General features: G+C 42.5%; 4 protein-coding genes across 13 annotated transcripts in view; 2 read left to right on the forward strand and 2 right to left on the reverse strand.

The window, feature by feature from the left end:
- Positions 1 to 3,963, reverse strand: part of tet1 (tet methylcytosine dioxygenase 1) — a 29,286-nt gene extending 25,323 nt beyond the window's left edge. Inside the window, exons 1-2 of one of the 2 annotated variants that reach the window (XM_084561386.1) lie at positions 3,423 to 3,963; positions 486 to 2,800 (exon numbers count right to left, since the gene is read on the reverse strand). In XM_084561386.1, coding sequence (XP_084417512.1) covers positions 486 to 2,633 — 2,148 coding nt within the window. In that variant the 5' untranslated portion in view covers positions 2,634 to 2,800; positions 3,423 to 3,963. Of the gene's footprint in view, positions 1 to 485; positions 2,831 to 3,422 lie in introns of those variants that run through there. The other variant, XM_084561387.1, reaches the window with a different exon arrangement.
- Positions 3,964 to 7,319: 3,356 nt separating this feature from the next.
- Positions 7,320 to 12,172, forward strand: slc25a16 (solute carrier family 25 member 16). The gene is made up of 10 exons (XM_084561708.1): positions 7,320 to 7,762; positions 7,952 to 8,077; positions 8,846 to 8,938; positions 9,033 to 9,166; positions 9,356 to 9,419; positions 9,717 to 9,838; positions 9,960 to 10,026; positions 10,139 to 10,301; positions 10,416 to 10,484; positions 11,374 to 12,172. Exons 2-10 carry the CDS (start codon positions 7,984 to 7,986, stop codon positions 11,528 to 11,530), a joined length of 963 nt encoding a protein of 320 aa, XP_084417834.1. The 5' UTR covers positions 7,320 to 7,762; positions 7,952 to 7,983; the 3' UTR covers positions 11,531 to 12,172.
- Positions 12,173 to 12,295: 123 nt separating this feature from the next.
- Positions 12,296 to 21,513, forward strand: alox5a (arachidonate 5-lipoxygenase a). Of its 2 annotated transcripts, XM_084561707.1 has the most exons (14): positions 12,296 to 14,454; positions 15,293 to 15,491; positions 15,587 to 15,668; positions 15,744 to 15,866; positions 17,316 to 17,422; positions 17,510 to 17,682; positions 17,785 to 17,931; positions 18,067 to 18,267; positions 18,345 to 18,431; positions 18,579 to 18,757; positions 18,966 to 19,087; positions 19,459 to 19,559; positions 19,982 to 20,152; positions 20,337 to 21,513. In XM_084561707.1, the coding sequence occupies exons 1-14, from the start codon at positions 14,305 to 14,307 to the stop codon at positions 20,514 to 20,516; spliced, it is 2,022 nt and encodes a 673-aa protein (XP_084417833.1). In that variant the 5' UTR covers positions 12,296 to 14,304; the 3' UTR covers positions 20,517 to 21,513. The 2 variants fall into 2 exon arrangements, with proteins under 2 accessions (XP_084417833.1, XP_084417832.1); XM_084561706.1 differs by having other exon boundaries at positions 15,587 to 15,866.
- Positions 21,514 to 21,641: 128 nt separating this feature from the next.
- Positions 21,642 to 25,588, reverse strand: part of marchf8 (membrane-associated ring finger (C3HC4) 8) — a 75,257-nt gene continuing 71,310 nt past the window's right edge. For 5 of the 8 annotated variants that reach the window (XM_084561559.1, XM_084561560.1, XM_084561562.1 and 2 more), the window contains one exon: positions 21,642 to 25,149. In XM_084561559.1, coding sequence (XP_084417685.1) covers positions 24,845 to 25,149 — 305 coding nt within the window. In that variant the 3' untranslated portion in view covers positions 21,642 to 24,844. The remainder of the gene's footprint in view (positions 25,150 to 25,588) is intronic. The other 3 variants (XM_084561561.1, XM_084561563.1, XM_084561566.1) reach the window with 1 other exon arrangement.

Here is a 25,588-nt window from a genome sequence, read left to right on the forward strand (position 1 = left end):
CCATGGATGGCACCCAAAAACAGACATACTCCAGCCACGTGCTGAACTACAGCCAGTCACGGTGCATCGTCAACCACATCTCTATTCTCTGCACACGTGCACACACATGTTTCCCCTTTCACTTATTCCCATATATTTTACAAGAAGACACCATGAAGCTCACCGTAAAGCATCTGTTGAAATCAGCATAGAAAATGAACAATGTGAAAGTGAAACCTTCTGTTTCAACTTCCTCTATCTCTTTGCTGTTACCAGTGAGTGGCTGGGGAACCTCGGAGATCAAAAGCAATACTGCCAGACAGTAAAAGCCGCTCTGTTTTTGGAAGCTTCACATCAAGTATTTGTATGTTTGAAAAGAAGTTCCAGCACATTCAAATTCATATCTTAGTCTGTATTTAACTCACAGAGAATTAACTGACAATCTGACTGCGATAAAGCCCCCTGAGCTGCTGTGAAATGTAGTTAAAATGTAGTATAAGTCTCACCTGTGCAGCAGAGCAAGCAAGCAGCAATGAAGACCTTCTCCTTTTCAATTCCACACACTTCCTCAGCTTACAGATCTGGTGGCCGGTCCTGCGGTTGAGGCAGCAGCTGCACTGGCCACAGTTGATCTTCCTGAGGCATGGCTCGCACGTCCCACACCTGCTCCGCTTCTTCCTCTCCTTCTTCTGTGATTTTGGAGCTGTCCACGAGAGGGAGCTGGCCCCGTCTGGCCCCCAGGATCCGGGCAGAGTGGAAAGGCTGGGCTCTCCGTACCCTGTCTCTGATTCAGTGTCGAAGGAAAAAGAGGAGCGAGTGCTTTCCGAACTACAGGAAAAGGTGGAGCTACTGTCCAGAGAAGGAGTCGAGATCTTTGGCACCGAATCCTGCTCTGGCACCGCTACCCGAACGCAGTCCTCGCTGACGTTTGGTTTAAGCTCAGCAGCAAGGCCCTCCGTGCCCGACTGAGTAACTGGTGATGGAGACAGCAAAGAAGTCCCTCTGTGGCTGTTTTGCTCCAATGGCTCTCGATTGCATTCACTATCTTTGGTCTGTGTGTCTGCTGGTGTGCAAGCGTGTCTTTCTCCCTGCAGAGAAGGGATATTTAGGTGTTGCAGCTGATTTGATTCCCCCCTACAAATAATAACCGGCGTGCTTCTCTTCACGACAACAGTCTGCACCATTTGGGGTGTTTCAGGAGCACCCAAACACCCTGGAAGTTGAGGTTTAGCACCATGAATGGTAGGTTGAATATCCGTCTTACCCTGGCTCAGAACCTCTAAGTCAAGTGACATTGAGGTGGAGGGGGCTTTGGTGGGATTTGAGGTAGCTGTGCTGGAGACCAGTAGCACCAGTGCAGGTGATTCTGACTGTGCTGTCAGTCCCTTGCTAGGATGAGGTGGGTCTGGGCTTTGACAGGCTGGAGTGCTGGTTTGGGAGTCAGTAGGATTGATGCAAACATCATTCTCCTTTTCTTTTGTTCCTCCGTCTTCTTTCTCACAGTTACCAGGCCTCTCAACAATCTCTTCGGCGGTCTCATTTTGCCGCTCCGTCTCCAAACTCTCTCTTCTCTCATCATTTATCTCCTCTTCTCTGTCAGCGACCGCTTCCCCTCTTTCATCTGCCCTATTCTCTTTCAAGTCCAACACATTACCTTCCTCTTGTTGAACAGCACACATATCATCTTGCTTACCGTCACCAGCAAGATGATCAAGCTTATTTTCAGGGATTGATGAAGTGTCATTTCCCTCGTGGCTGCCCTGCTCCCCCGATGAGCCAGTGCTTGTTAACTCTGAGGACTCAGAGGCGTGATTTTTACTCCTGTCACTGCAGAGTTTTGGCTGCCCATCAACGTCATCACACAGCAGGGCCCCAGTGACACACTTCAGGTCACCTTCACTTTTATGGCTGACCGTCTTTTTGTCTTGTTGGGTTGTGGGACTGCCAGAGCTGTACTGCTCACAGTCTTCCAGTGTGTCATTACATGGTGGTGAATCAGCATTAGGAGGGCAGCCCTCTTTAGCATTGTTGACTCCAAGACTTTGCTCTTTAATACACGGAGAAACGTCAACATCGGTTTTTAGATGCACTGGAAGGATTTCTTCACCATCACAGTTGTCCAGTTTCTCATTCTCCTCATCAAGAGCAGAGTTGTTGATGCTGGTGTCTGGAGGCTGGTTTCTTGCGTTTCCATGCTGGGGTGTTGCACTTCTCCCAGTGCTCCCCCTGCTGTTCTTTCCTCCTCTGCAAGGTTTTGGAAGCTGGCGGGGAGAAACAGACACTTGTGTACCCCGCTGGGACTTCCTCCGCCCTAGGGGGTCTTGTAACTCGCCACAGTGTTCAGGCAGATTGCTCGACCGTCTAAGCCTTGCAGATCCCGTTACATTTAGGGCATGGTTAAGTCTGCCAGGGGACCTCCCGGTGCCTTGACCAGAAGGCCCGCTCCCTCCTCGCCCGCGGGGGCTTCGTCCTGACTGTGCCTGCGCCCTGGTTGTCGCTCTTCTGGGTTCTGCAGGTGTTTTCTGTGGCTTCTCTGTGGCTCTTCCTCTTGGTTTATTTGAGTTACAGGTTTGCCTCTTGGTGCTGATCACTTTCTGGCCATTTCTTTTCTGAGCAGGTGTCTGTCTCCTGGTGGGTTTGGTAGTAGCAGGCATGGCTGAGGGTGTGGATGGGAGGATTTCTGGCAGCCGGCATGGGAGCCAGGAGACTGTTTATCTTTTACTCAGCGCACAGTTTAGTTTTCTTTTTTAAAACCATATATATTTTGCTTTAAACTGTGAAACTACGACGGTGTTGTTATTATGCAGTAGCAGTGCATGACCTATAAAGACAGGAAACAGAAAATAATAAGCAAAATGCTAAAAGTCTCACTAGATTTAAATGTATTTTTAGTGTAACAATGGGAATTATTGTGGTACACATACATTTAAAACTCAAGGTACAATCTGAAGCCTAATAACGAGATAGTATAATAGCATATTTCTTAACTTGGCCAGAAATGTCACTTATGCCCCGCCTGAATGATCCACACGGGATAGTCACGATTGACGTAAAAAAAAAAAAAAAAAAAATACAACTCAGTGACCTTTAAGCAGTAGAATACATCTCATAAAAACAGATCAACAATATAAACATGAATACTATGGCTTCCGGAGTGGATAACAGGCTTTAACAGTTTAAAGGGCAGGCACGTTGAGGATAGGGCTCTAGCCGGAGGTCGGATCCTGTTTTCGTCTTTCTGACTGGCGGAAGAAGGTGTTATTACCGTGTAAAAAGCGCCTTCACCGTCGCTGTTTATTATTGTTTTGCACTTGACCGCTGTCATTTGAAATCACAGTCTCGACCTGAACCTCAACGCGTCCGGAAACCTCACTTTAATCCGCGTGATTCCGTCGCCTGTGCTGGTTTTATTTACACGTTTAGAGCCGAAATGCTTTACATACCACAGAGACAGTTGTACTGTCTGAACTGCTAATAATACTCCGCTCCAGCGAGACAGCGAGACCTTGTATTGGTTTCCCTCCTCGGCAAATTTAGACTGCTGGTAAGTTCAATCCTCTCACGACGATGACACATGGACATGATACAAACAAGCGCCGACAAGCGTGAGCGGACGTCGAGCGGAGTAGGCGGCTGGTTTTCGGCGTGCACCGTGTAGCCTCTGCGGAGCACGACACCCGTTAAAATGTAAATCCCTCTTATGTCAATCCATTCAGGGCAGCCCCGCTCACTCTCCCTCCACCAGACGCAACCTACGCTCTCCTCTGGCCAAAAACTCGTCGTCGGCACTGGAGGGAGGAGTGGACAAGAAAACCTGGAACGGAGTCGTGTGTCCCGGTGTCCCAGCTCTGTTATGGCAAGTGTCGTAAACTGATAGTAACCGATGTAACGCAAGTAATAATTAACAATTTATTATTTACATTAGCGGCGTACGTTTTATTAATTTGAATGAGCAGTGTTGGATTATGACATCTGTACGTTATTATGTTATGTGAAAATAAATTTTTACAAAACAGTAAGGGCTCCACCCTTCTGTGATTGGTTGCTTCGTTGCCGGGCAACCGACCACAACCTGCGCACGAGCGGTGTGCTAAAGGCGCAATGTTCAGTTCACGCACATCAACGAAATTTGACAACATTCGTACATCGCTTAGCTGTGTGGACTTAACTGGTTCGTAAAAAATTGTCCAAATGTCCAAGCAACAAACAAGGAAATTGTCAAAATTAGTAAAAGGAAACTTTGCTCATGAAAAAAGGTGCTATAAACACGAAATATTAGCCATTTTGACAATTAAGTGACTAAAATAGTTTGTAATAAATCTTTATCCATAGTCCTATATAAAAATAAATTGTCGAAATGACTATTAACTATTATCAAAATAGCTTCTAATTAGTTTTTATCCAATCAACAGAAGCTTTAGCTTTACTTGTTTACTTACACATGTACACAATTGAATTTAACCAGTCAAGGGTCCTGCCAAATCTCTCAGCAGAAGCCGTTATAAAAATGATGGCTAGGGTGACTGGTAAATTAACAGCAAGCTAACACAGATTTTTGCTCTTTTGAAATGGGGTTGTGTTTGTTTCCGAACATTAATGAGGAAAAAACATATGACCGGCCCCCTCTTGTGTTGCATATGACTTCCTAAGTGGAAATTTACGATAAGGTCCAAGTGAATAAGTTGTGTACGTGACTTCTTGAGTCCTAAATACGAGGCCATTAGTTCTATTAGAAGGGAGCAGTTGTCCAATGGAGAGCCGAAGTCCCGCCCCCTCTACTTCCGGGTTATGGGACCTATCTTTCGAAAAAATATGAACGGCAGTCTATGGCGAAAGATAAATTATTTTCTGGTCCCGATCGATTTGTGCCTTGGATTATACATATGTTGTTTTTCAGAATAAAAAATGATTTTAAATGTCAAGAATGTCACAGTTTGTCGCAAGATAGTTCAGTAAAACGCTATGGAAAATACGTAATTAAACGAACTACAAGTCCCGCATGCTGGCGCGTACAGAACCGACCAAAACTCCCTTCGTGTAACTACAGCTCTCGACATGACCCGATTTATAATGATTTTCACCTCGTTTGATGCTTCTGCCTTCGTCCTGGAAGAAGACGGTAAAGGTCAACAAGGAGACAGCCATAGTTCTCAGACGAGAGATGTAGTTCACTAAGCGATCTCATACAAAACCTAATGTTGTTCAGCTTATTTACGTCAAATAATTTATCTTGACGTGAAAAATTATCTTTTAAATCCACACACATCATATGTGAAATTCATGCCACAATTCGATCGGGACCAGCAGTTCATATTTTTTCGAAAGATAGGTCCCATAACCCGGAAGTAGAGGGGCGGGACTTCGGCTCTCTATTGGTAAATGGTAAATGGCCTTGCTTTTATATAGAGCTTTTCTACCTATTGGCACTCAAAGCGCTTTACAGTCTCAGACACATCTACCCATTCGTTCACACAAGCATACACACATTCACACACCAGTGCCACGCACTGGGAGCAACTGGGGGTTCAGTGTCTTGCTCAAGGACACTTCGGCATGTGGCACGTTCCGGGGATCGAACCGCTAACCCTCTGGTTCGTGGACAACCCGCTCTACCTACTGAGCCACAGCCGCCCCTATTGCAATGAACAATTGAGTTTTGCTGTTCAAGACCACTCAGACAATACCACCATTAACCACTAGATGGCAACATGACACAAAGACTTCTCCTTAAACTACAAACGCTACTTGTGGACGGCTACATCCATCTGTGAGTTCGTTGTACAATAAATAAGATATTCCACATTGCTGGTCAGACGTGTGAGGTCTTTCAGTAGGATGGTTAATTTTCCTGTGAGGTCTTAAAGTTTGCCACGATCGTCAAACAGCATACATTTTTATAAATAACTTCTTCGACAAATTTCTTCCTCAGATCTGTTTCCTGGCAGAAAACAAGGTCACATGTGTCTCAGCAAAGAAAGTATATGGAAACAATACTCATATTGATTTTGATCTCTGTCATACAAAATGAATAATCAGGCAGGCTTTTAATGTTCATAAGAATATGTTTTACAGCTTAAATGCTTAATTTATGTCATACATAACTAAGAAGACAGTTTACCATCACAAGTGACTGACTGGCTGACGACCTCTGTGGCCTGCCTATCTCCTGTTTGCACATTAGGATGGACCTTGACCTTCCATGCAGCACCATGTTCGTTTTTTAGGATTTTTGCAGATCTGTAACAGATAGAAGTAGATGTTGTTGTTCAGCTTTTACATTTTCACTGTAACCGTATTCACTATTTCCCTAAGTTAAGCTTTAGGGCACAGTGCCTCTCACCTTCAGGTTTACCTGTGGCCTGGTCCCTAATCCTCGTCATTGTATTTCTCAGATACTTTCCCAAAGGAATGTATCGGCATGTGGAGAGGGGAGGTAGATGGTTGCTCTAAAAACCACAGCTCTTCATGTTATACAGCCATGGATGTGTCACATTCCCGATCAGACGAGATGTCAGACGAGACATCGGAGGCTTCGGTCTCCACACCTCCCACCATGAGTAGGAAGCCTGAATTTGTTAGACCAACCTCAAACTTTGGGAAGGTTGAAATCTCGCTGATTGTTGCTGCTGGACCTCCCACCTTCTCTGTGGCTTTCTCATGACATCTCTGGCAGCTGTGGTCCGCCATCTATATAATGTGAAGGAAATTGTAAAGTAATTAAATAATTATTTGTACTTACATTTCCTTTCTGTGCACCCAGTGTTCAATTTCAGTTGTCAGACTGAAAGACTTTTATTAATGTACATGTTTTCTTTGTGGAAAATAAAGAAGGAATCAGTGCATTTGTAAGCATTTTGTATTTAGATTGTTATAACTCTTGTTTGTTTGTGTTACAAACAAAATAAAGTCACCATCTTATTTAGCCTTTCAGTACAACTTCACTTCTTTGTGTGTGTGTGGTCTTTGACATGATGCCAGACTCCACAAACATAAAGGGGACCCCGGTGAGAACAACAGCCCATTTCCAGTAGACACTGTTCCCTTTTAATAATTATCAGTCTGGAAAACAAATAAACAACACCTACTAATGTGAATTCTCCCATTAACACACAACAGTAACGTTGATTTCTTCAAGTCTAGCCATGGATTTTGTTATTTAGCTAGCAATAAACAGTTCACAGTTGATTTATTTACCTTTGTCACTGTCATGGTGGCCCACAGAAAAAGCAACAAACGTCTCTCGGTTTCTTTAATAAAGGAGTCTGGGTCAAACTGTCTCATTTTTGACATTTGATGATTCGCGCTTCCTCACGCGAGTGTTCAGTAAGGTAACAACCAATCACAGCAGAGCGTCCCTCCCTGATTATCCAATAAGCACCGACGTAAAACTCTGTTAGCCAATAAGAATCTTTTTCCTCCTCCCTTCCCGGAAATGTCAGTTTGCGTCATAATCTTGCGACTGTTTTTGGCCAGAAGCCGTCGACTGTCTGTGGTCGAAGGACACGAATGTTGTGTTGTAAGTGCTTCAGGTTGATACATAACTGCGGGTTTTGTTTGGAATTACAACTGAAACAGTGGACGACCATCTTCTGGGTGCTATAACAGCCAGTGTCCTTCACACGAGCTACATATTGAACGGTCCGGAGATGATCTTGAGTAATGACGGAAACCAGAGAATTTAGCAATTTAGCGGAGGAGAAACAAATCTGTTGAACACATTTCATCCGAGCAACCGTTCACTTCGCTGTTTTTTTTTTTTGCTTCTGAAAGTCCAGATTATCTTGTGAGTATCAGTGTTATTGTTTCTTAACTAAATCTACCTACTGTTAGTGGCTACAAGTTGTGCTATGTCCCAGTACAAACCATGACAAAGCTTTCTCTTAAGTATTCAAGTCGTACTGTCTCGTTGTCCTGCAGCAGCTCATAGCCACACATAGTTCATTTGAATTTGTGCTTTTGCCCTATTGTACAGCCATGGATGTGTCAGATTCCTGATCAGACCGGATGACATTGGAGGCTTCGGTCTCCACTCCCCCCACCATGAGCAGCACTCCTGCCAAGAGGGACTACTACTGGCTTCGCTCCTTTGTAGCCGGAGGTAAGGCCTGACACGGCAGACTATAAATTTGGTTTCAGATCTCGCATAGGTTCGTAAAGTAGGACCGTCTCTGCTCTACCGAGTCCTACTTTAACTTTTGAACCAGGAAGTGATGATAGGAGAGCTTCCTTCATCGAATCAGCTGCCAGCTGTTTATAAAATAAATAAACAAACCACCCATTTCGTGCAAAGGTAGAACTTTCCCTCATAAGGTGATAAGTGCACGTGACACATGAAGAAATTTATCATGGAGTAATTTTTATCCGCTCAAACGACACCATAAACCAAAAGTGCATATCAGTTTGCACCCTTATCCTAAAGGAATGCAGCTTTACCATCAGCACAATAGCACAAACTTCATGGAATATCTGATTCAAATCAATCATGAGATTATGGAGATTAAAATTTTTACAGTCACAAGCTGGATTTGCATTTGTGTCCCCTGTTTGTCTTTGGCTATGAGGTATTTTAAAACACTTTTATGATGGCAGTGAACTCTTTAAATTGACACAATCTCTAAATGACCGGCATCTTTTACTGTCTGCTCCGTCCTGAGATTCATGAGAATCAATAAAATGTGTCAAGTGGTTTCAACTGGTCAGACTCTCCAATGTCACCTGGTGAGGTTACTGTGTCTGGACTTGAGCGTCTTGTCAACACAAAATTCCACTTGCTGTCGCTTGTATTTCAAATGTAGTCTCTTAGATTTTGATGAAGAGTTTCACATTTAATAATAAATGTCTTGATGCCGTGCTTCTCTGTTTTCAGGTGTAGCAGGATGCTGCGCCAAGACTACCATCGCTCCTCTGGACAGAGTCAAGATTCTTCTTCAAGCCCAGAACCCCCATTACAAACATCTGGGTAAAACATCAGTCAAACGTGGAAAGCCAATATATTATTTTTTTTTCTCACATATCTGTATCTCGGGAGTGAAACATTTGAACTGTCTTTGCAGGAGTGTTTTCCACTCTCACGGCTGTTCCAAAGAAAGAAGGCTTCCTTGGCTTGTACAAAGGCAATGGGGCAATGATGATCAGGATATTTCCTTATGGAGCCATCCAGTTCATGGCCTTTGACAAATATAAAAAGGTAGAATATGTAATTTATTACACTTTCACTGGGCAAAGTCATGATAATAAGTGGAGCTGATGGTAGAAGATAGGAAATATTATATACTTTTATGTTGGTATATCTTGTAATTTTTCTCCTTTACATCATTTTAATTGTTAAACCTGTCAAACTAGCTTCCTACTAATGTTGATAATATTCCCTTTACAGCTGCTAAGGACCAAGTTTGGCATCGCTGGACACATCCACCGCCTCCTTGCAGGATCTATGGCAGGTACTGATAAGACTTGTGTTTTTTTCAGTCGGTGCCAACTGGATGTCTCGCACTGTATGGGCATGAAAATTGTGCCTCTAACAGTTGAACTCATTTCAATTTATGGATTATCATAGATTATGGTCACATTTGTCAGCTTCCCCATAAACTAAACATCAAGCTGTGTCACTGTTTGTTAAAGTGTGAAAAAAGACATTGGCGTGTTGCCACCGACCTGCTTCATTGGTTGTCAGGGTGGATAGTCACTCACAGCGGGCTATTCTTTTCTTTTTTTTTTATCCGCTCTTATGTTTTCAGGGATGACTGCAGTAATATGCACTTACCCTCTGGATATGATCCGAGCCAGACTGGCCTTCCAGGTGAAGGGAGATCAACACTACACTGGAATTGCCAATGCTTTCCAAACCATTTACCTTAAGGTGACTTTGTGGAGACGTCAAGCAGCATGTTTTTCACAAACGGTGTCGCCTTTTTATAAATCCTTGACAATCCTCTTTCAGTATAAGTTTGGCTGCAATTTCTGTTTTTCTTTTTTTAAAGGAGGGGGGCGTCTTGGGCTTCTATAGAGGACTTACTCCAACGCTTATTGGAATGGCCCCTTATGCAGGTGACTAATGAGCAGCACAAATGTCCTCCTTTAAATACATTATGTCTCCTGTGTTCCTTTATTCCTTTGTTGCATTATCTTGACTCTTGACTTCCACCTATATCCATCGCAGGCCTGTCATTCTTTACCTTTGGCACCCTGAGGAGCCTTGGCTTGAGCCGTTTTCCGGAGCTGCTGGGACAGCCATCCTTAGACAACCCCGATGTCCTCGTTCTGAAAACCCATGTCAACCTGCTGTGTGGAGGGGTCGCCGGTGCTATCGCTCAGACAATATCGTAAGTTCCCCAGGCAGGGAGCCAGTAGGTTTCAACCTCAATGCTTTTAATGTGGCTATTGATTACACTTAATTATTTATGGCTGATGTGTCACACTGTGTGTTGTCTCGCTAGGTACCCCTTGGATGTGATTAGGAGAAGAATGCAGTTAAGCACTGTGCTTCCTGACTCTGAGAAATGTGGGTAAGTATCACCAACGTTTCTAGTCGCCAGAGTTACACCATGATATTGTTTTGTTACATTAAATCCACCTGTATGTGCAGAATACTTCTAGGAAAGGTATGAGTGATGAATGTGGTTTGTTAAAAAATACAAAAAAGGAAAAATTAGTTGCTGTGGTCCCAATTGAATTTGTTATAAGTGAACTATAGGTGAAAACTAAAATGAAATGAGAAAAATTGAAAGTGGAAATCATTTCAAGCATGCACTGCAACACTCAGGAAAACGGCGCTGATGAACTTGATATTAAGAGATAAAGATCTGTTCTGACAAAGTCTTAATTCTGTCTTTGATCGGCTGAGTTGCTTAAAAACTGTTTAAAGTAGCCTCACACACTCTTCGAATGTGCTTTCCACATTTGGTTTTGGGAGAGAAGATCACAAGGGGACTGGATCCTGCTTCCATCAGATAAATATGTTACGGGCCAAAGCTGTAAATGGCTACAGCAGCATACCGTTCATACCTGTAGAAGTTCACACAGTGTCAATCAAAACACTGCACGCCATTCTTGCGTTATCTGCCTGCTCTTGATATTCAAGATCTTTAAGAATGCATTCGCATGTTCTGGTTAATCCATCAGTATCCAAGACAGGTTTTAGTGTTGATGTGGAGGCTGTTTGTCAGCTGAGTGTAGTTCCTCATAGCACAGACGGGCACCTGCTGTGAGATATTTGGCGTTCAGCTCCACATAGTTGATAGGAAGTTGAGTTTTGTGATCTTATTTAGCCTGTATATATGATTTGTTTTCATGGATACATAAAAACACTTATGTCCACACTTAAAAATAGAAAACAAAATACATTATTATTCTAAAAATGATTTATCTTTTTTTTTTTTTCTTGCATTTTAATAGCTCACCGATTAAGACCCTGAAGTACGTGTATCAGGAGTACGGGATTAGGAGGGGATTGTACCGAGGCCTCTCTCTCAACTACATCCGTTGTGTGCCCTCCCAGGCCGTGGCCTTTACCACCTACGAGTTCATGAAGCAGATCCTCCACCTGAACTAGTCGCTGTGTTTTGTATCTTCCATGCCCTGCACCTGGGCCCGTATGCTCTGATTCATTTATCAAGTCGACGCTCGTGTTTACTTCATATAGTGACGGGAGGAGGGGGGGTCACTCACTACGTCTTAAGCTCTTCAATGTGGGAATTGCCTTTTCCTTGAGTGCACTGAAGGCAGCAGAGGAGTCAGTCAGGAAATCAGATATCGAACAGAAAGCCGCTCCATGTCCGTCTTATCTCATTCCCTCTCTCTTCCTGCGTTTGTCTCATTACTTCTAAGGAGATTAATTTGTTTTTTTAATTCTTAGTTGCTCTTTAGCTATGACGCTGGCAGCGCCACATTCACATCAGACACAGATGTCAACATATGGCCGTATGTTTAAGTGATTGCTTTAAATGATCAAAGTAGCCCATTAAACAGTAATATTTCTGGCTTTTGTTTATTCTGAAGAAAGTTGAGACTTGAGACTTTATTTGTACTTTATTTGTATGTATGAGGATACCACTCTTAAATTAATTTAATCGTTTCTTTTTTCCATATTCAGCGTTTAGTGGATTTAATTTATGAAATGCAGTAACTAGAAAAAGATGCCAGCAAATTGTGCGTCATTGCCTTTTTTTTTCTCTTTATAAATCACTGTAACAGTCCACATGTGCTGTTTTATTTTTTTTTTTAAAGGTGTAGTGAAGTGAGCTGATGATTACAGTTTTAAAACAACCACCCATTTTAATGCTAGACCTAAAACAGAGCAGTTACTGTAACCATTTTCAAAAACCTTTGCTTCTTTTGCTGGTTATGTGGACTTAGATGTAGCTCTGATGATATTGATTACGTGAAGCGTTGCTCAGCTGTGATCACAAGGATATTTTCAGATGTTTAAGATATTACACTTTGTATGGATGTTGGTGAGATGCGTCTGGTGGGACACATTTTGCCGGAGGGAAACTCAGGAGTAATTTTGCACTTCATGACTGTAAGCTTTTTTCCTTTATTTATTGATTCTTGCGAGCAGTTGCCACTGGGTGGCAGCATTGACATAACATATGCTTGTTTACCATCAAAAAAAAAAAAAAGAGACACAAACCAGATTAGGATCTCTCAATTCTCTATTTTGCTTAACCCAAGCAAGATGGGGAGTGTCATGTGTGCAGTATTTCTAATGCAGTTCAGCGAAAACATTAGGCTACTGTCCCAGGAAGGCTGAGCTGCAGAAGTCATAAAACAGTGCTTTCCAGCTTTATGGACTTGTGACTCTATCAGATGCATGAGTAATCATGCACGTGTCCTTCTCTTTTATTATTTTGAATAATTGCTAAGAAGTAGGAAACTACGCACGGTTTCCCAAGAAAAAAGAAAAAATGCACCGACCGTCTTTGGTTTTCATGTTTTAATTTGCAAATTGGGCACGTTTATGCTAAAATGTTGTAGGCCCTCAGGTTTGAAACCACCTCAGCGGAATATTGAAATTTGAAGAGACCACTGAACAGGTTCCCGTTGGCTGTAGAGGAAGTGAGGTGTCAAAACATCTCGAGTAGAACGGTGTTGTTGAACAAATGTCTGTAAGGGTCTGAACGTATAATTCTCCCAAATCATCCCCAGAAGTGCACGTAAATAAGACTTGCATGTAACTTCTGATGAGTGACTTCTGCATCAAACTGTGCCCACCTTCCTGGGTTTAAGAGTATAATCGTACGCTTCCACTGGTGACAAGTGGCAGCTACCATTTGTGCTTTTTATGCTGCCACTGATTCATCCACAGATGTCTCCATCTCTATTTCTGATTGTTTTCATGCACACGACCCGTCACTGTTGTTGTATAGCTCCATAAAGTCTTCTGTCAGTCCTGTCAGATCCACTCTGTTCCTGCTGCTCGCTGCTACCGATAAAGGATTATTATTATAGATATTTATATGTGTATGAATTCTAGTATGCTGTAATATCTAATCAGGTTTTGTTAGTTGCGACTGAAACGAGATGAATAGTTTTGAGCGTGAACAATGGAGATGCCTTTTTTTTTTTTTTTTTTTGGTTTGTCGGTTTTATTTTCTGTCTTTGTACCTGTTTAGTTTTACCTGCTGTGCTTTTTATAAGCAGTGTCTGAATTATAATACATGCCATCTTCTTAAAACAGCACAGAGTCTGGCATCGTTATTTTGTCTTTTCATTGCAAACCCCTGAATGATTTTTGTGCCTTTTCTCTTGCACTGTTGAGAATGAGCAAGACTGACTCGGCTTATTTAGGTGTTTTTTTCCATCGCTGGTAATATGGGTGCCACAGTTTCATATGTAAAACCAAACAGGGGCTCGCTGATGCATTTGCATTTATTTCACTGAAACTTGGAATACACTGCCTTTTGTTGTCCAATGGCACACACGAATTTGACTGGTAAATGTGATGTGTAGAAGATATCAGTTCACATGTCCACGGCGGCTGTTCGTCGGTTCAGCCCCGTCCTGGTGTTTGCAGACAAATAAAATCATAGATTTCTAGAATAAGACACCTTCACCGCCCACTTCACTCCCATCACTCAAAGTTTGTCTCGCACCTCCCTCTTCTGCCAGATTACACATTGCCTTCTTTGGTGTTTATGTAAGAGGTGTGTGGAGAGAAGTGAGGACATCAGTGGAAAATACAGTTTTGAGCAAGAAGAGGAAAGCTACCTTCAGTAAAAGTCTCGAGGCGAATGTTGTCCTGGCTGAATTGCTTACCTGCTGATTTCTTCACCTTGAGAGGGCGCTTGGACATTTTTGGAGACTTCTTCGTCCTGTGTGATCGCCATGCCTTCCTACACGGTGACTGTTGCCACAGGGAGCCAGTGGTTCGCAGGGACTGATGACTACATCTACATTACTCTGGTGGGCACGGAGCGATGCAGCGAGAGGACGCTGCTAGACAAGGCTCTGTACAATGACTTTGAGAGGGGAGCAGTAAGTGATTTTATAGGTTGACTGTGTTAATGTCAAAGAGGAAGAAGTCCCAACGGAGATGAAATAAATGAATACTTTTGTATTGGAAGGAATACAAAACTATTCCAAATAAATAAAAAAGTGTATTCCAAGCAAATATTTGAAATTGAAGCACTTTTCCTTTTGGATATATATAAAGTAAAAAATAATGACAAAAATATGTTGTGCAGCATAAATAACTCGATAACAAAGTGACTCAAATGTCAGTAAATGTTATGATTTTCTTTTAAAACGTGATGCAATCAGTTTATCTTTCAGACACCGAGCGTAGTGTCAGATGCTGCCGCACCTTTTGTTTCAAGTATTTCAAATATTTCCCAGAGTTGGGGAGATATTCAGTAAGTGACTTTGTATCTCACATGTCTGAGTCGGTTGCTTCACGTAGTGTGTCCCAACACAAGAGTGACACAATATAAATGTATAAAATACAGACGGTAACAAATGAAGAAACGACAAATTTAGCATCCACTTTTTTTCATTTGGAAATTTAGAACATGTAGATTTTCTAAACATTTCTGTTCACTTTAACAACAAAATGCAAAACATTCAAGTCACCATTTCTCTGTATTAGGTACAGATCAAACACACACGCCCTTATTGTGATATATTCTACTTGTGAAGAGTAAAGACAAACCTCCCAAAATTCAAGTGAGCTGCTGTTTCACTTAAATTTATATTCCCAGTTTTCTTATAAATATTTTGAAAGGAGTTCAAACGTTTCAAAAAAACAAGACTAATGAAAGATAATTGATTCTGTGCATAACTATATATTTGGATATATCTACTGACTTAATTTTAGGTCGACTCCTACGACGTGAGAGTCGGGGAGAACCTGGGCGACATTGTGTTGGTAAAGATCGAGAAGAAGAAGTACTGGATGCAGGACGACTGGTACTGCAAGTACATCACGGTCAAGACCCCATCTGGAGACTACGTGGAGTTCCCCTGCTTTCGCTGGCTGGTGGACGACAAGGAAGTGGTGCTGCGGGATGGACGAGGTAGTCATCAGTTCATCTGTTTGTTTGCTTAACAAGCTTCCTGTTCCTCCTCTTTCATTATCCTGAGTCTCCATCTCTCACCTTGTCTGTTGTAGCACGTCTGCCTCAGGATGATAAGACCAGCCTGGTCAAGCAGCACAGACAAAAAGAGCTGGATACGAGGAGGAAAACGTACAGGCAAGTTTCCACAAGCATTAGTCCATGTCACAGGAGACTGAGGCTGCTAACTGACAACTGTGCTACTCTTTATAGATGGAAAGAGTGGCAGCCAGGTTTTCCGATGAGCATAGATGCCAACAGGCACAAGGATTTGCCCCGGGACATCCAGTTTGACAGCGAGAAAGGAGTGGACTTCGTACTGAACTACAGCAAGGCGTACGTGCTCCCACTCACAGCCTTCCTCAGCGAAAAAGGGTTGGCAGAGGTGGTGATTACAGATGATGCCCCTCAGTGTGACAGACTGACATCAGCTGTCTTGACATAAACAAACAGAGGGAGATGGTGGAGCTTCCACCTTGGGCATAGCTTTCACGATCTGATCAGATCAGATGACGAGCTGCCACCTGATAGCATGTTCCTATTTTCTATGTTTAGGAGTAACTGAACAACACAGAGGTGTCATTGTGTGTTTATCACCAGGGTCATTTGCATTGTGCTTTCAGGAAGGAAGTTAATTTTTCCACATAGACACAATAACACAAAACAGTTCCAAGTATTTGCAGCGAGCAGTGTTTCAGATCAAAGTTTTCAGTGAAATTCATAAGAAAAGCTGTGTATTAGTGGACAGACAAATAGATTTGTGTGCAAAGCTGCAAAACTATATATACACTATGTATATACATATATATATATATAAATACACTGCCTGGCCAAATAAAAGTCACCACCTGGTTTTAACTAAGCAAATAGGTACGAGCCTCCTATCGAATAGTTACTGCATGGGTGATTATCTTTCAGTTGACAACAAGTTATTTATCTCCAACTGATGCAATGAGTAGCTTCCCATTTCTTAAACAACCATGTTGAAAGACACATCCTGTGGTCGTGGAAAAGATGTTAGCCTGTTTGAGAAGGGTCAAATCAATGGCATGCATCAAGAAGAGAAAACATCTAAGGAGATTGAAAAATCTACTAAAATTGGGTTAAGAACCGTCCAACGCATTATTAAAAACTGGAAGGATAGTGGGGAACCATCGCATCAGGGTAAGAAGAGAGGCAGATGAAGTGATGCACCCATCATACTAGTGCCTACTGTACAAGCCTGTGGGGGCAGTGCTATGATCTGGGGTTGCTGCAGTTGGTCAGGTCTGGGTTCAGCAACATTATGTGCCCAGAGAATGAGGTCAGCTGACTACCTGAATATACTGAATGACCAGGTTATTCCATCAATGGATTTTTTTTCTTCCCTGATGTTCACGGGCATATTCCAAGATGACAATGCCAGGATTCATGAGGCTCAGATTGTGAAAGAGTGGTTCAGGGAGCATGAGACATTATTTTCACACATGGATTGGCCACCACAGAGTCCAGGATGGGATGTGCTGGAGAAGGCTTTGCACAGTGGTCAGACTCTCCCATCATCAATACAAGATCTTGCTGAAAAATGAATGCGACACTGGATGGAAATAAATCTTGTGACGTTGCAGAAGCTTACTGAAACAATGCCACAGCGAATGCGTGCTGCAATCAAAGCTAAATGTGGTCCAATGAACTATTAGATTGTGTGACCTTTTTTTTTTGGCCAGGCAATATATATGTATATATACACTATCCTTGGACTGGAATATGATTATGATGATGATGATGATGATGATGATTTTTCAGAATCGAGAACCTGTTCGTGAACCAGTTCATGCACATGTTCCAGTCCTCCTGGAGTGACTTCGCTGACTTTGAGAAGATCTTTGTGAGAATCAAAAACACAATCTCAGGTTAGCTTCACATTTTATATTAATACTAGTCCATTATTATATTATATTATATTATATTATATTATATTATATTATATTATTGTCCAGAGTACGTGATGCAGCACTGGAAAGAGGACTTCATGTTCGGATACCAGTTTCTGAATGGCTGCAACCCCGTGGTGATCCGAAAGTGCACCAAACTTCCTGATAATTTTCCTGTCACCCATGACATGGTTGCCGTCAGCCTGGAGAGGGAACTGACTCTGGAGCAGGAAATAGAGGTAAACTGTTTTTTGTGAGCTTTTATTTCAGGACAAACTTCAGCTGCAGCTCTATTCAACTCTCTCGCTGATGTGCAATGTAAAGCGATGTTGTGGCTCCAGGCAGGTAACATGTACATAGTGGACTACGAGGTGTTGGATGGCATCAGTCCGAACTGCACGGACCCGTGCACGCTGCAGTACCTGGCCGCTCCGATCTGTCTGCTGTACAAGACAGTTCAGAACAAGATTCTGCCCATAGCCATACAGGTACGGTGATGCTGAGAAACAGCAGGTGTGAGTCACACTCCTATTTTATAAGGGAAGCATTTGATATTCCAGCTGATGTTTTTTGACTGTTCTTCTCCTTATGCTGCTGCTTTTTTCATCCTTTATCTTTTTCAGCTGGGCCAGAAACCAGACCAAAACCCCATCTTCCTGCCCACTGATGGCCAGTACGACTGGCTGCTGGCTAAGATCTGGGTCCGCTCGGCTGACTTCCAGCACCACCAGACCATCACACACCTGCTCAAGACACATCTGATCACAGAGATGTTTGCTATCGCCATGTTCAGGCAGCTTCCTGCCGTCCACCCAGTGTATAAGGTAAAGCTCTGGCTAATTCACTGATCAATAAAACTGCTCGATCCACCCAGTCACTGACTCGTCGGTCCTTCTCCCAGCTTCTTATCCCACACATTCGTTTTACCATCGCCATCAACACCAAGGCAAGAGAGCAGCTCATCTGTGAGTGCGGCATCTTTGACAAGGTGAGTTGGTGGATCTGCGGAAGAGCAGTGAGATTTTGTCTGTTCTATTCTGAGCTGAAAGCAAAAGAGTCACTGCAAACTGGCTAATCAGCGACGTAATCTCAAAGCAGCAATACTAAGTGCTTTGTCTTGTCTTTCCTCATCGAGGCAAATGCAACAGGTGGAGGTGGTCACGTCCAGCTGGTTCAGAAGGCCATGAAGAGCCTGACCTACAGATCTCTGTGCTTCCCCGATATGATCAAGGCCCGCTGTGTGGACAGCAAGGAGGAGCTGCCCACCTACTTCTACAGGGATGATGGGTACAAGGTGTGGGAGGCCACCAAGAGGTGAGGAACAATTCTTTTTAAGGGCTTTCATAGACAGCAATGACAACCACTCTCACTGTGTTTTTGAGTACAAGAAAACAGTCGGGAGATATGTGCGAACATTTCTTGTGTGAGAGTGACGGACCCTTGTAACAGTGACAGAAGATACAGCATTTTTCATTTCCTGTGTATGTGACAGCTGTCTCGTGGTGTTTTATTTTTCTGTCAGTTTTGTGTCAGATGTGGTTCGTATTTACTACACCAGCGATGAGAAGTTGCGCGGAGATGAAGAAATCCAGGCCTTCGTTAAAGACGTGTGCAGCTTCGGCATGCAGGACTTCGATCACTGTGGTGGGAACGCATTACAGACTCCTTATTGTATAATTATCCTTTGAGCGGAGTGAGTTTCTTTTTCCAGGAAAGCAAGAAGCTCACTCCCCCCTCTATATTTTATTAGTCTTGGATATTCTGGTGAAGACAGGTGTGACTGAGACCAGACGGCATTATAAATTCAAATCCGCTCTGTTATGGATGAATGCTGTGAGGGTTTGAGGGTGAAGAAAGGACGCAACAGGCGTGTGATGGTGTCATTGTCTGAGCTGCGGTGTTGAAACGCCCATCCGACGTTTCACCATTATCTCTCAATGCTCTCAAACGGAAGCGGGTGTTGTATGAAGGGGTTTTGTAATGGTTTAAGTTCACTTTGTCAAATCTGTACACAGAGTTCCCCAAGTCCTTGAAAACGTGTGAGGAGCTGATAGAGTACCTGACCATCGTTGTGTTCACTGCTTCCGCCCAGCATGCAGCTGTCAACTTTGGACAGGTGAGCGATGGATCGTTTGAGCTAAAACACAGTACATGTCAATGCAGAGGTTTCATCCGTGATGGACTTTAAATATTAAAAATGCTCCTTTTTCAACAACCAACCAACCAACACCACTGACTGATCTATTATTTAGATATTTCATATTGATGCATCAAGTTTTACCGTTGCTACCTTTCTACAGCAAGGATAGTTTAATAGTCCAGCTGTTTAGGGGTTTTCTTCAATCTATGCTTTTTGTGAAGCGTAGATGCTATGCTTTTAAATATGAAACCATGTGTTACCGCTAAAATCTCTGGTGTAATGAAACATGAAAGTTCAATATTTGCCTCTGAAATCTATTGTGGATGTGCTGAAAGGAGCAGAAAAGTACACCTCTTGAGTAAATATACTGCATTCACACGTTTGTCTACTTTGTGTAGTACGACTGGTGTTCCTGGATCCCCAATGCTCCCTCTACCATGCGGAGACCCCCACCCAACGAGAAGGGCTTGGCAAATGTGAACCTGATCATCGAGAGCCTCCCCGATCGCGGACGCTCCAGCTGGCACCTGGGGGCCGTCTGGGCTCTCAGCCAGTACCAGGAGAACGAGGTACAGGAGGGGCACTTGTCTCAGTATAGATTGTTTTTTTGTTTTTTTCAGGACTGTCCAAAGCAATCAGAAGTTGGATATAAACTGTGCATTTCTAATCTCCCGAGAAGCTTTTTTTTTCTTCTTCTTTTTTTCATCATTGTGTGCCTCCAGGCTGAATGACCTGTCTCGTCTCTCCCTGCAGCTGTACCTGGGCATGTACCCTGATGAGCACTTCATAGAGAAGCCGGTGAAGGAGGCCATGGAGAAGTTCAGAAAGCAGCTGGCAGAGATAAGCAGCTCCATTAAGAGGAGGAATGATGGGAAGAAGCTGCCGTACTACAACATGTCTCCTGACAAAATCCCAAACAGTGTCGCTGTTTGAAGGGAGATGATCTCCGCTTATCGTTTTTTCAAAACGCAAGTTCTGCTGTTGTTGCTGAGGTGTCCAGATATGCTGCCAGAAAGGTCCCCATCAGCTGAGTGCATGATTGCAATACTCCAGCAGGAGCCAGTTATGTGTATATTTATGTTGTTTTTGTGTACTCCATCGACACGGTGCTTCAATGTTTTGGGTCCTTTTACTTGGCAGACATTTTGACTTGTGCCAGGAGGGTGTACCAATGATATTTGATTTCCTTTAAGTGTCTTTGTAAGTCCTTACACTGGGCCAGCAAGCACAAAAGCAAGACCTCCTCTGAGTGAAATGTAGTCATTATTAATTTACCAGTGCTTTCCCCACTGTGATGAGTCAAAACGTCTTCCATGATGAAGGCCTATTGAAAGCCATTACTTAATGAAGTAGGGGCTGATGATTGGAGATGAGCTGTACAGTTTCTTGACCATGCTCCAGGTTTTTATTTCTGTTGTGGAATTGCTTATGAACCGTGTTGAAGATCAGAATTTGTCTGCATAATAAATGTAAAAGTGGCCGTCATTTCATTCAAAAGCTTTTAAGTGTAACAAGCAGTCACAACATCTGAAAACAAATTTCCAAACCTAAGTGTTTTTTTCACCACTTAATTAGGTGAAAATTAGTTAGCATTTTTATATTGTAAGGACTAATAGTACTACATGTAGTAATGCAACTTAACTAATTTCACAAAGACAGTCATGAACAAATCCTGTCAACGTTTAAACCAGTGGTGTCTAACATAAGGCCCGGGGGACAAAACCGGCCCACCAGAGCGTCCAATCTGGCCCGCCGGATGAATTCGCAAAGTGTAGAAATTACATTGAAGACATGAACGGCTATTCTTAATTTGTCCACTAGATGTCGCACTGTTTTAGTAAGACTTCAGTGGACATATTCTTTTCATTTCATCATTTCATAGAATGTTTTGTAAAAGGATAGTTCATTAAATGTAAACATTAGCATAATATATTTGTATTTATTTGCACTAAAATAAAGGGAAACATTTGGAGTTGCATTTTTTTTTTATTAATAGGTCATTATATTATGTTACTGGACCGGCCCCCTTGGAATCAACTTGTGCTGCATGTGGCCTGTGAACTAAAATGAGCTTGGCGCCACTGGTTTAAACTAATAACACACGATTTTCTAGGGATACACTAAAAAAAAAAAAGACACAAAGTGTTAAAAGTAACATAACTTTTATTTGGTTGTTCTTTTAAATTCTACATATTTGTTCAAACGTGGGAAATGAACTGAAATCACATCAATATTTCTTTTTAAAAACAAGTACTTTTTTTTCTTTTTTTACCAAATTTTTACAGTTACTATTTCAAAGTAAATTCACAGACAAACTTGTGGAATGATATAAGACAGGGGAACAGTCATATATGTTCAAGTCCAGTCAGTAGTAAACAAATGTAGCTTTTATGCAAGTTACACTATTCCCAGACACTAAAAAAAAAAAATAATAATCCAGATTTAAGCCTAACAATGCTTCAGTGAGGCCCTGTAATTTTCTCGCTCAAAACGATTAAAGAAATTGCTTCATGGTGACAGACACCGATAAAGAAAAAGCTGTGCTCAAAGAGGAAATGGCCTCAAACTTCATCAGAACTACATCAAAACTTCTGCGTTAGACTTCATGAAAGGAGCCAGCTCCTATGAGTAGTTTAAAAAAAAACAAAAAAAACACAATCTATAGTTTAATCTTCCATCTCAAGGAAACCATATGTCAAGCCGTTACTTTATGTTCAAAACTGACAAAAAAAAAATCGAATTAAAAAGTGAGAAGGAAGAGCAGATATTCACATTAAGGTCGAGCAATCAAGCTTCTTACAACTCTAATATCTACAAGACAAAAGTGCAACAAGAAAAGTGGGAGTGGTTTTCTGGTTTTTATGCCTGGGAACAAAAACTAAGTGTAAGTTGCATAAAATTATCAATGAAAGTTGGTTATTTTTTCTTCTTCTCTCAAATGAACAAACTGTACTGTATTGTTAAAAATAAATACAACACAAAATAAAGAAAATCATTTTGTATCCAGAGCACATCCTGGACATTAAACACCAGTACATAACTGCAGAATAGAATCACAACAAAAGGGTAATTGCACTTTTTATCTGTCTAATTGCACTGAGCCTCCCGGGTATTGAAGTTTCAGAGAAGCTTCTCGTTACTAGGTCTTAATCCAACTTGACACACAAACAACGACGACTCCCTCGGCTCATTTTAGAATTATATTAGACTCCAGATCTCAAGTCACCATGGGGCATATACATAAATACAGTATGCAGTCCTGTGGGGGTTGGGGGGGTGAGGGGGACAAAGCGCTGATTTCATTTATTGCTGCTGCTGCTGAGCAGTAGTTGTCAGGTATGTTGTTGGACTTTCGCTGTTCACAGACATTGTACTGGTATCAAAGACAGATTAATAAATGGTTGCTGGAATGGCTGTGAGGCTCAACATGAGCCCGGCATTGCTGTGCTCCCACATGAACAAGAGCACTTACAATGACTGTAACATCCAAAAACACGTTGCACCGAGAAATCAACTGCTGCCTATCTCAGACTGCACCTTCAGCATCGCACCAACAGGTGGCGATCAGGACAGCGATGAGGCAGAGAGAGGGTCTCTGTCACAGGCTTGAATGTAAAGGGGAAAAAATAGATGATCTTGATGGATGTAATCATCTACAGTGAAAATTATATTTAAAAAAAAAACAAAAAACAACTTCCTGAATGTTAAATAATCCTGTGAATGTAAGAAAACAGATGAGGCCTGATGTGAGAAAGAGTCAAATGAGAGGCAGCACGCTGGCTGTCTTGTGATCAGATGCTAAAATAGACATCCTCGACCTTGTGAGTGTGTCTGGCAAAAAAGAAACGCTTACAGTGAAACTGAGACTTCTGATACTTCAAAATGCTCGGTAATTATTTTCTGCGCCACATCCAAACATCAGCTCACACAAGAATAGGCTGCAAATTCGCAGGTACTGACTTTCAGAGGACTGGGAGGGGGTGAGTGAGGGGAGAATAAGCTAATGCTGATTTTGAGCAAATTTAAATTTACACAGTTGGAGCCTGGTTTCTGTCTCAGTTAATTCACCGCCTGTCCAATGGGAGCGGCGGGAGGCCATACTGAAAATAGGCAGCTGTGGATTTCTCAAGGCGTATCCCATGACTAAGCAAACAAACCAACATGTTAAAAACTGCACGTGGAATATCAGACTGTAAATACTGTGTCATCATTCGCATGATAGAAAAACAAGAGCGACACCGTTTATGCCCAAAGGCTCTCATCACGATCTCAAGACATGGAAATTATCTCGTAATTTCCTGTGACCAGTTAAAAAATTATTATTATTGTTTTTTTTTTAGATTTTATTATTTTTTTTGTATCATTTTTTTTTAAAAAGTTTACATTCTCAAAGCCTTCAGAAAGTTCATGTTGGGGTAGAGAAGTCATGTGGCTGGATTCTCCATTATCTGCATCAGAGCTATGAGACTCAATTTCTTTCAGCAGGTTTCCAATTCTTTTAACCCCAATTCCATTTTTGTCATCCACAGGAGGGTTCATCTGTAAGTATATGTGCATTTGAGGAAAAGTTAGTTTGAGTGTGCTCTCCCCCGTGTACAACACACAAGAAAAAAAAATGAACTAGAGGAAAAGAAGGGATGTGTTGTGGGAACTAAAAAAACAAAAGTGCTTCGATGCATGTCCAGATCAAGGCCTGGTTGGATCCAGACCGGCGCGGAGCTGACGGACCACAGCGACACAGATGGCAGTAGCTGGAATGTTCCAGAGGTCCGATGCACGGCGCTACATACTGATCCACGGCAGGTTAGCCAGAGACCCACAGGAGGTAAAAACGAACAAATCTAACAAACCAACGATCAAACAAACCACGCATCGGAGACGTGAAGACCTCCAGAGCTGTTTGTGAGTCCATTTGTCTCAGTCCTGCTCTCCCAGAGGTGTACATACAAGTCTGTGTGTTTTATGCTCCAGGCCTCTTCCGACATTTACAGAAGTCAGAATAAACAGTCCAGTCCTGGGAAAGAAAAGATGGGAGGATTTAGGTACGATACGAGGACAGAAGAAGATAGGGTCCGTCTTTGTAAAGGGAGTTTGGAGAATATAAGATGACCATAGGACAGTGGGTCAGTCTGGGATCAGAGGAAGGGAAATGTCTGTTCCTCAGTTATCCTCAGCTTTTCCATCACTGCTACTCTTCACCGCCGGCCTGTTTGTGGTTGTGTGTAGTAGGACCAGGACAACCGATGGTACAAACTCAAGTGTCAGACATGGAGCACCTCCATACTGTAGTCCTCTGTCTCTGTGTACTGGGAGGAGTTTGTGTCCGACTGGGTGGGGGCCAGAGCCTCCTTGTTCTCCAGGCTGGGCTCCATAAGGGGCGGCTTCTCCAGCATCTGCTTTTTACAAGTCTCTGGCCGGTTCTGCACGTATATGACCCGGTTGTAAGCCTTGAGTCTCCTCCATAGATGGATGTAGACTTTGCACTGGACGTACATGAAAACTAGTCCGCCTGTAAAGCCGATGGCCACCACCACCAGCTTGGTCCAGAAAGGCCATTCCAGGATTCCTGGAGAACAGAGAAGAAAACAAACGTGTCCACAGGTCAGACCTGACTGTGAAAACAAACAAAGGCACACAAGCTAGGACATGTACTTTATGTAAGCTCAAGCTCAGGAGATCAAAAGGCACAGGTGAAGACACAAAGGGAAAGGTGGCTCAATAAGCTGCTGCAATTTAATCGATATTTTTGTGATTCATTCAGCAAATTAAGCTTGACTAAGCTATGATATGCTTTAAAAGTGAAGATGCGCAGTTGGAGAGACTATTGCAGAATGTATGGGAGACAAATGGACACGATATCATAGCACTGATGGAAATCGTTCATATTTTATATCACTGCACACTATTTCTCCAGCGTACGGTAGTGTCCATGATTCCTTCGGTAATGCATTATAATTTGGACTATATCATGGTATTCAATGTGAATCCTAATCTGACCGTTTCAC

This window comes from Chelon labrosus (genome assembly GCF_963514085.1).
Source record: "Chelon labrosus genome assembly, chromosome: 15".
In the NCBI taxonomy this organism is placed as follows: Eukaryota; Metazoa; Chordata; class Actinopteri; order Mugiliformes; family Mugilidae; genus Chelon; species Chelon labrosus.